Source organism: Belonocnema kinseyi, chromosome 5, assembly GCF_010883055.1.
Source record: "Belonocnema kinseyi isolate 2016_QV_RU_SX_M_011 chromosome 5, B_treatae_v1, whole genome shotgun sequence".
NCBI classification, from domain to species: domain Eukaryota; kingdom Metazoa; phylum Arthropoda; class Insecta; order Hymenoptera; family Cynipidae; genus Belonocnema; species Belonocnema kinseyi.
This window is the reverse complement of record NC_046661.1, coordinates 83,803,428-83,814,390: the sequence shown is the minus strand read 5'-3', so window position 1 is coordinate 83,814,390 and position 10,963 is coordinate 83,803,428. Positions and strand designations below refer to the sequence as shown.

At 25.2% G+C, this 10,963-nt stretch overlaps 1 protein-coding gene across 1 annotated transcript; it reads right to left on the bottom strand.

The window, feature by feature from the left end:
* Positions 1 to 560: 560 nt before the first annotated feature.
* On the bottom strand, positions 561 to 10,560 carry LOC117172785 (probable glutathione peroxidase 2). Its single transcript, XM_033360997.1, has 2 exons — positions 10,367 to 10,560; positions 561 to 1,349 (listed from the first exon to the last, which is right to left on the bottom strand). The coding sequence occupies exons 1-2, from the start codon at positions 10,371 to 10,373 to the stop codon at positions 757 to 759; spliced, it is 600 nt and encodes a 199-aa protein (XP_033216888.1). The 5' UTR covers positions 10,374 to 10,560; the 3' UTR covers positions 561 to 756.
* Positions 10,561 to 10,963: the final 403 nt, after the last annotated feature.

Below are 10,963 nucleotides of genomic sequence, written 5' to 3'. Positions count from 1 at the left end.
AAGACGTCGCTAAAATTTGTGCCCACTGGGCAATATTGTCAATGGGCTAGTTTTGAGGTTTATATTTATCAAAGTGGGGCAAAACAGCAAAAATCGCTCACGAACATTATGTACAAATAATGCAAAAACTAATGTTTGCACTTTAAATGCAAATAAACATATTGGGCCTGAGATACGTATCAGTCTGATATCAGCTGTATCAAAGCATCACTAGCGCAGCGAGTAAACAACTTCGAACTTCTAGGGTCTGTCGGTAAAACAGATTGCATGATTACCGTCAGAGAAAGTTAAAAGTCAAACTTCTGCTGTAAACCCTAAATGTATCCATCGATAATCATTATTTGCATAAACTTTTTTCTTCCTCCAACTCCTTGCAAGGCCACAGATGATCCTTTAATATTTATTAACATTTCGCGAAAAAAAATTCCGCGTTATTTAAACTTTTATTTTTCAATATGGGTGTAAAAATATTGATCTTAGGGCTGACTTAACCAGCTGTTATACCCATTACATGCCCTTCAGGTACTTAAATATTTGAAGGTAAGAAAAAAACTGAATTATTTTAACAGTGCAAAATAAACTCACGAAACTTTATTATCAATCATTATTTACATGATGTCAAACTTCAAATTCAATCTCACAAAGGTTACTTAATTTTATCATATCAAAGTTCATTTCTCCTCTGAGAGGTCAAAAACTTATCAATCCTATAAAACTTACAACACGAAATAAGAAATAAAAATACCAAAACTATGTCTATAACTCAGCTTCCTTCTGGAGGTAGATTTCGAGTGTTTCTGCCATCTCTTTCGGCTCAGTATGGGGTGTAAATCGGGCAACAACTTCTCCTTGTCTGTTGATGACAAATTTGGTGAAGTTCCACGAGATGTCCTGGCTGAAAGATTTAGCTGGGTTGGGTTGAGCCTTCATCCATTTCCAGAGAGGGTGTGTATTTTCACCATTTACTTCGATTTTCTCGAACATATCGAAGGAAACATTGTATTTTTTAACAAAGTCCTTAATTTCTTGTGAGGATCCTGGTTCCTGTCCTTTGAACTGATTGCAAGGGAATGCGAGAATCCTCAAACCTTGTTCTTTGTATTTCTGATAAAGGGCCTGAAGCTGCTTATAGTTGGACTCAGTCAAATCGCAATTACTGGCGACGTTGACGACAATCAGAACTTTTCCTTTGTATTCTGATAGAGAAACAACATTCCCGTCAATGTCATTAGCCCAGAAGTCGTAAAAGAGTGCGGATTTCCAATCTCTTTGCTGGTCAAACTGCGCTACGTCTTGAGTTGGTCCGGCGAGAGCAAGACCAACCAGAGTCGCAAGCAAAATAGTCCACTCTGAAAAAAGTTTTTTGTTAAAAAGAAAAAGGAAAATTAAATAGAATAATCTACAATTTACATTTTAGCAATATTCTGCTTCAAAGACTGAAGACAAAAGTCTTTTGGAAGATTTCTCTCAGATCGATAGTTTTCCTGTTAGGGCAATTTGAATTTGGACCAATAGGGCGCGACGATCTATTGAGCGTGCGCGGTAGATAACTAATCATCCGATAAAGACGATTCCAGAGTCTTTTCTTACTGTTTTTTGAAGCAGAAGATCGTCAGCTTGATGCTTCTGTTTCGGCAAGCTTTTCGCTTATTTAGTTAATGTGATTTTATCTATCATGTCCATAGAATTCTTTTTAAAATTAAATTGTTTTTTTTTGCATGGAAATGGTCAATCACTTATTGTGAGATTATTAGTTATTCAGTTTAAATTAAAATAATTGGATTTTAAAAATCATGATGCTAAATTTGAAAATTAAATATCTTTAACGGCTTAGGTTAAAAATGATAATTTAAGGAATTCGTCAACTTGAAAGTCGTTCGGAATTGTTTATTTTTAGCGTCTCAAGTTTGGAATTATTGAATATAATATAAAAATAATAATAATAATAATATAATAAAAAGATAAATTTTCAACCAAGAAGATTCATTTCTACCAAAAACGATAAATTTTCGACTAAAAAAGATATTTTTTAAACTGAAAATTGAATAATTAAATTGCTAGTTAAAGAATGTTCAAACATAGAGCTGAATTTTTAATTAAAATTATGAATCTATAAAAAAAACAATTAAAAAAAAAGAGATTATCTCTTAAACCGGCAATTTTATTTTCAACCTAACAGATGAATTTTAAACTAAAATTATAAATATTTAACTGGAATACTTGAATTTTTAACCAAATTGTTGAATTTTTAAAAAGGAAAATTAACTTGCAAAGAATAAGATCATTTTCTACCAAAAAAAGAAATCGATTTGTAACAAAAAATGTGTATTTTCAACGAAATGGTTGAATTTTCAATCAAAAAAAAAAATTATCCTCCAAACTGCTGAATTTTGAACCACTAAAGATTAATTTTTAACCAAAAATGGAATGATTTAATTTTCTGTTAAAAATCCAATTCTTAACAAAGAAAAAACGGACTTTAAGGAAAATAGTTTAATTTTCTACTGGAATAGTTCAATTCTTAGTGAAGAAAATTGATTTTCAAAAACTAGTTAGATTTTCAACCAGAGATAAATTTTCAATTAAAATTATAAATCTTTAACCAAAATAAAAATCATTTTCAGTACTTTCTTTATCTAAAACTTGGAAGAGGTAACTTTCAAATTGTGTCAAATTCTGACTTGCAACAGGGATTTTTTTAAATTTCTTTTTTCTAAATCCAAATTATAATTATTCAGAAAATTCCCGTTCCATGACAAAAATTCCATATCATCAATTCGGTTATCAAACTTAAGTCAGGGAAAAAAATCTCAGAGAAAAAAATTGCAAAAGGTTTTTCTTGTAATGAAAAATAATAAATTATGATTTTTATTTTTATGAATTATGATAATCTGAAAAATCTGCGACTGCAGATATAGTGGAAACCACTTTTCGAAATTGACAAAAATTATTAAAATAATTAAAACTTAAATTTTTCCGCGAAAAAAAGTAAATTCCCTGTTTTCAAATTCAATTCCCTGTCATTTCCCGGTTTCTTCCCTGGTCAATAAAATTCCCAGTTTCCTGGTCAAGGTGCCACCCTGATAATATTCGATTTATTATTATAATTAATAATTATTTATTTTTCAACGCTTTGAGTTCCAAATTAATAAATATAATGTGAATATAATACTAATAAAATATAACGATGATTTTGTAACCAAGAAGATTAATTTCTAACTAAAAAGATCAATTTTCAAATTAAAAAGACAATTTTTCCATCAAAAATTGAATAATTAAATTTTTATTCAAAAACTGAAAGTTCAACCAAAGAAATAAATTTTCACCAAAAATTATTTAATATTCAACTGGATAATACATATATTTTCAAATTAAAACACCAAATAATAAACAAATTTTCAACAAAAAAGTTAAATATTCGCTAGAAAAAACTCCTATTCATAAAAAAAGAAGTTTTTAATACAATAGCTCATATTTCAAACACAGAAATATTTTGAAATATGTCTAAGTGTTTTCAAGTATTGCCTTAAAATTAATTTTTTAATTAAAAAATCCAATGTTCTAAAATTAACAAAGAAGAATACGATAATTGAAAAAGTAAGAAATATTTGTCGAAGTTGTTTAAAAAGTTATTTTGTAATAAAAATCACATAGCACTGAAAGCTATATACTTTTTATCTGAAGACCAAAACATTTTTTATAAGATTTAAGTTAACAGAAAAAATAGTTCGGAGCCTAAACAATCTTGAAATTTAAAAGCAAAATCCTAAAAATGAACTTTTCTTTTTAGATTTATCAATTTTTGTCTTGACTATATATATCAGAAGTTTAACAGTAAAATATTTTGTATTAGCTTTGTTTTGCCTACGTGATTTTGAAAAAAATCTAAAACTTTAAACTGCAAAACACTCCAGACTCTATTAACAAAAATGTAAATTGAAATTTCAGAAATTGTGGAGAAATCTATAGTAATATACAACGAATCTTATAAAGTTATTAAAATAATAAAATAAAATTAATAAAATTCTGAATAAATTAAAAATGCCCTTTAACGTGAAGCATTCAAATTTCACTACAAATTTCTTTTAAATTAAAAAAAAAAACAAGAATCAAACGATCAAATTTGGACAGTAAAACATTTTAATTAGTCTTTGGTTTTTAATTTATAAGAATTTTATACTTAAATATTATTTACTTAATTTTTTTATAATATGATACAAATTTATCAAAATATTAATTCTTTTTTTAAACATTCATAGTAAATATAATTACCAAACAGAAAAATTCCCCAAATTTCACATTACCGAGAAAAATAAAACTACCGAAATTAATTAGAAAAAAAAAAATTTCGAAAGTAAAAGTTGATGAAACTAGGAAAATCAAGAAATTTCCGAAACTTTGAAAAACGAATTTTAAGAATTCCGATATTTCGAATTAACGAGAATCGCAAATTCGACTTTTTTTGTGTAAATTATTATTTTAGCTGAAAATTCAACTGTTTCAGTAAAAATTCTTTATTTAAATTGAAAACTAATCCTCTTGGTTGAAACTACGTGTTCCTTGGGTTGGAAATTTCACTACTTAGTTGAAAATCAATTTTTTTACTGAAAACTTAAAAAATCATATTTTGAGTTACAAATTCAACTTTTTGAAGAAAAATTGGCCTTTTCGTTGAAATCTAATTTAAAATGTATTTCAGTTGAAAATTCATTTGTTTGGTTGAATATTCGATTTTGTTCTTGCTGTTAATTAATTTCGATAATTTCTTGTTTTCCAATTTCCTCTTTTTGGCTCGAACATGCAACTGTTTGATTAAAATTTACTTTTTTCTGATCGAAAATAATTAATAATAATTAAGAATTTTAAAATTGTACAGAAAATAAGACATTTTTCCCAAATTAATATAAAGAAATCTTTTGATTTAATAATTTAGAATCAATAAAAAAATCATCAAAATACACTTTTTCAATTTTTGGTTAAATTGATTCAAAACACACAAAATTCTTAATTTAAAAAACTCTAAGAACAAATGTTTAATTTTTAATAAATTTTATATGCCAATTTATTCTTAATAATTTGAAACTTTGAATTAAAGTTATTTCTTTTAAAGTTGAAAGTTTCTAAAAGAAATTGATGAAGAATGTAACCTTCTCGAACATTTAACCTCCAGACTTGAAATTAAAATTGTTAAATTTCGAAACTCCAGATTCCAAAGTTTTTTCAAAAATAGAAAAAACGTATTTTTTAAAATAATATAAATTTATCAAAACATTAATTCTTTTTTAAAATATTTATAGTTTTTTGTCTTACCGAAGATAAAATTATATGGGATGACATAATTTTTCCAAAAAATAAATTTTCGGGATGTTGAATATTAAACTACCTACCAAAAATAAAACTATAGAAATAATTGAGCTAAGAAATTCAAATGATGTAAAAAACAAAAAGTTTATGAAATTAGAAAAATGAAGAAATATTTGCTCGAATAATAATAACATATTATCGGTAAGCGTAGACAAATTAACATAAAATCTAACCTCGAATCTAACCTCGAATCTTAACATATAAGTATCCTCGGAGGCCACATTGCTGAGCACTAACCAATATTTACCGGTCATTAATCTTTGGCATTGAGTCCCATTTCAAAAAAATAAAAATCTTTCCTCTAGCTAATACTGAAATTTGCATTTTCTGAATATATTGTTTATATTATTGTTATTTTAAATTCAAAGAATAATTTTAAAAACATTTAAATATATTTAAAAATGTTATTTCTTTGATAGAAATATTGAATTCTTTTATTTTTAATAAATAAATAATATCGATTAAAAAAACACATTTTTTAATTGTTTAAATTCGGAAATTTTCTAGTTCGGATATTTCATTGTTCGGCAAGTTTTCTGTCGGGAATTTTCCGAAACGGGATTTGTATATTTTGGCAATTTTATAATTTCGGGAATTTTATTTTTCTGGTTTTTTCAGTCGTCCAAAACTGTCGAAATATAAAAATTCAGAATTTAAATGACTAAACATTGAAAAAAACTGTTTATTAAAAAAAATAATAATAATCAAATATTATCAAACATTTTTTTCTGTTTAAAATTTTTTAAATTATTATTTGAGTTTGAATTAACAATAATTAAAAAAAAAATTATGCAAAAATAAATTTAAAAACACATGCGCTGAGAAAGAAAAAATGTTTCTTTACTTCTTTATCTGGAAGTTTCTCTTTTTTCTCAAATAAATAATACGATTTTTAACAACTGTTTTTTGTAATTAAAAAAAATACTATGAACAATTTCAAACAAAATTGTTCATCCCGAAATACACTTTCCAATTAATATTATTTCAAATTAAAATCATAATTTTAAAAACTTTGAAATTGGAAACAAATTTCTTTGATAAAAATACTCAATTATTTCATTTTTATTAAATAAATAATATTTATTAAAAAACAATTTTTTAATTTTTTAAGTTTTGGAATATTATAATTCCAATATTATAATATCAATTTTGCTTTCTACTTTGCAAGATTACCAAGTTTTAGAAAAAAAGTCGAGAATGTTTAAAAGATATTTAGATGGTTTCGAAGTTTATTTAGATATTTTTTTAATTTTAGGGAAAATTGGAATCATTTTAAAAGAAATATTGACTCTTCACAAGTTTTAAAAATATTAAAAAATAATGAAAAACTTGTACGGATTTAAAAAAACTTTAACAAAATATTGATTTTTGAAGATGTATATCGAAATGATTTTGAAAAATCATTTAAAATGTGACAAGAATCGCCCTAAAGTCTTGCAAATTTTCCTAAGAATTTTAGGAAAATTTGTTTTATTCACTTATAACTTTCAAACATTATTTTAAAGCTTCTAGTTATGGTTTCAAATCTTTTTCAAAACCTCCATTTATAAACATCTTTTACAGTTTAAAATTCCTTTTCAAATATTTTAAACATTTCTTATATTCACTTGTTTAAAAATTTTTCTTTAATATTATCAAATGAAATATTATGCTTTAAAATCTTCTACTTGTTTTCTAAATGTAAGGAAATCTTTTGAAATGTTCTCAATATTTATTTTTCAAAATGAAAAATCATAAAAAGGTTTCCCACCATTTTTTTTCATACATTGACATTTTTTAAGTCTTCTAATAATTTAAAATTAATCAAATTTGTCATTATATTCTTTATTTACATTTGCAAAATTTTAAAAATGTTCTTAAGACCTTACAGATTCTTCTTTGACAATTTTATAAATCGTTTGAAATCTTTTTAAATGTTCTTTTAAACTTAATTTTACAAAATAAAATATTTTATTCAAATTTGTTCTAAAATAAAATTTTTATTTTAACAATGGTTTTCTCTAATTATTTTTTTATTTCAAAATCTATTATATATTTATACCATTAAAATATAAAATGAAAAAAAGGACCTAATGAAAATTAAACATGTATTTATTTCAATTAATAATATAATAAATAATGAAATATATTTAAATTTCCCCAAAAATGTAGTGTTTAGTATTATCTAGAGGAAAGATTTTTATTTTCCGGAAAATGTGGCGGAATTCCAAAGTTTAATGATATGTAAATATTATTTTGTTCTCGTCAATAAGACCTCTCCGAGGCTACTTATCTGGTTTTGTTTGATGTTAAATAGTAAATGTTTTCGCCCACTGATATGATGCTATTATTATTCTAACAAATATTTTCCTATTATCATCAACTTGTATTTGATAAATTTTCCACAAAAGGTACTTTTTGAACAAAACAGTTGAATTTTTTATTTAAAAAAATGAAATTTCAAACAAAAGTTATGAATATTAATTTACAACCAAAGAAAAACCGTACTGGCAACAAAGAAAATTTTAATTTGAAAAAAACAGTTAAATTTAACAAAGAAATACGAACATTTTAAAACAAAAGAATTGAATTTTCAATCCATAAAGATGAATTCTCAACCAAATCGTTAGATTTTTAAAACCAAAAAATATGTATTTTTCACCAAGATTACTTTCTTACCAAAAAATAATAACCAAAAAAATAGTTGAATTTTTAACAAAAAAGGATAATTTTTCAACCAAAAATAAGAAAGATACATCTGCAGTTTAAAAAATTAAATTTAAATAACAAAAAAATAAATTTCCAATAAGTAAATATTTTTCAGTCAAGAAAGAAAAAAAGGTTCATGAAAAATTATGCACTTTCAAGCCAAAAGACTTTTCGAGATTTTACAGTGTCGGGAATATTATTTTTCGGAATTTTTCAGTCGTCCCATTAAATTTTATTAATTTGTTATTTCCAATTTATAAAAAATATTTTCCAAAATAATCCAAAATACTACATTTTTTCAAATAAAAGTTCCCAAATAATAAAATTACCCACAGTTTGTAACATTACCGAATTTAAAAATTCCCGACAGAAAATTACAAATCAATGAAGTCTCCGAAATAGCAAATTCCCGAATTTAAGCCACCAAAAACATTATTTTTTCATAAATATTATTTATTTATTTAAACACAATCATATATTTGTATGAAAGATATTTTTTAATTACTGATTTATCTCTGTTTTTTTCAATCAAAATTTTTATTTTAAAGAAGGTTTTTTCTAATTTTTTTAAACATTATGCACATTTTTAAAACCAAAATTTTTGTAGCTAGAAATACACATTTTTTAGTATAACACGCATTTTTTAACATTACAATTTTTTACAAAAATATTTAACTTGTATTTTTATTAACTAAATAATATTTATTGTAAAACAATTTTTTAATTGTTTACATTTGTGATTTTTCTATTTCTGATAATTTATAGTTTTCGACTATTTTCTGCCCGGAATTTTATTATGGGAAAATTTTCCAATTCGGGAATTTTATTTGTAAATTTTCCAAATTCGGAAATGTGTCAGGTATTTTCTAGTTCAGATATTTTGTATTGGGAATATTATTATTTCGGGATTCTCTGATTACGGTTTTGACCATTTCGGGATTTTTATTATTTGGGAATTTTCCGATTCCGAAATTTTACATTTCAGGATAATTCAGTTGTCCCATATTATAAGCTTTTGGGAAATTTTCCAATTCAGAAATTTTCAAATTTTGGGAATTTCATTTTTCGAGTTATTTTAAAGTTGAATAATTTAAAACATAATACCGGAAAACACTGTGGACTCACAAAACTCGAGATTTCAAATCAAAATAAACACAATACCACAAATTGCCATATCAATTATATATTCGAGAATTTTCCGAAACGGCAATTTTGAAGTATCGTAAATTATATTTTTTCTGGATTTTTCAAGTGCGGATAATTTCTTTTTCTGTAATTTTTCAATTCGGGAATTTTCTTGATTCGAGAATTTTCTAGCTCGGATATTTTATTATTCGGTCATTTTCTATCGAGATTTTACCAATTCAGGTTTTATATATTTTGGAAATTTTATAACTTTTCTTAATCGAGAATTTTCCAATTCGTGAATTTCATAGTTTCGGGAACTTTCTTTTTTTTAAGGTGGGGGGGGGGGATTTTCCAGTTCTGATATTTTATTATTCTGTAATTTTATAATTTCGGAAATTTAACAGTGTCGGGAATTTTCTAGTCCAGATATTTTGTATCGGGAATTCCCTAATTTTGGGAATTTAATCTTCGAGAATTTGCCAACGGTGTAAGGAATTTTCTAGTTCAGATATTTTAATTAAAAAATTTCACTATAGGGGAATTTTCCAATTCGGGACTTTTTATTTCTAGAATTATTATTCAAAAATTATGAAATTCGGGAAATTTACAGTGTCAGGAATTTTCCAGTTCGGATATTTTTTATCGGGATTTTTCCAATTCCGAATTTTTATATTTCGAAAATTTTATTATTCCGGGAATTTTATTATTCGAGAATTTTCAAATTTAGGAAATTTACTGTGTCGGAAATTTTCCGTTTCAGATGGTTTGCATCGGGAATTCTATTATTAGGGAATTTTCTAATGCGAGTTTTTATAAATTCGGGAATTTTCTATAGTTCAGATAATTCGGAAATTTTATTTTCATGAATTACCGACGATAATTCGGTAATTTTATTTTTCGGGATTCATCAGTCGTCCCTAATTTAATATTTTAAAGTGGAATAATTTTAAACATAACATTTTCTTTCCACTGAAGAGAATCGTTAGAACTAAACACAGATCAGTGACCCCATCTCGGAATTTTGACCGCAAATCACTGTTAACACACAAAACTCGAGATTTCAAATGCAAATGAACACAATACCAAAAGTTTCCATATTATTAAAAAAAAATTAAATTAAAAAAATATACTTTTATTAAATATGATAAATTTTGAATAAATGAATAAATTCGAAAAATCGACTTACTCATCATTTTGCTAAATATTTTAGTCTCCTTCAGTCTACAGTTGTCCACTCGTCTATGATAAAAAAATCAGAAATTTCCCAAGCAGAGATGATCCTCACAGTTCGAGAGTTCTTACAAGAATTAATTGGTTGCGACCTTTCACTAAACTGGAAACTGAAGAATGAACAAGTTTCCTACTTCTAACTCCTCCTTTATTCATTCACGCATATATATATACGCAGGTTACTGTTATCTAATTCTTATTGGAAAACTCACGTTCAAACTTGATTACGAGCATGCGCACAATGTCCAATGTAAAGTGCTGATCCTGACCAATTTTCGGGGGTTTAGGAGGGGGTGATAGTGAATTTACTTCAACAAATGTATCTGGAATTCCTTTCTTTAACTTGAAATTAAACTATTCTGTTTTTAATTGAAAATTTACCTTTTTTCAGTTTAAAATTCATTAATTTTGTTAAAAATTGATCTTTATTGATAGAACTTAACCTTTTGGCTGGAAAATTCCATAAAGAATTATCATATTTGTTTGAAAATTTATGTGTTTTATTAATAATTATTCTCTTTCTAGCTACATATAATATTTTTAGTATAGAAAT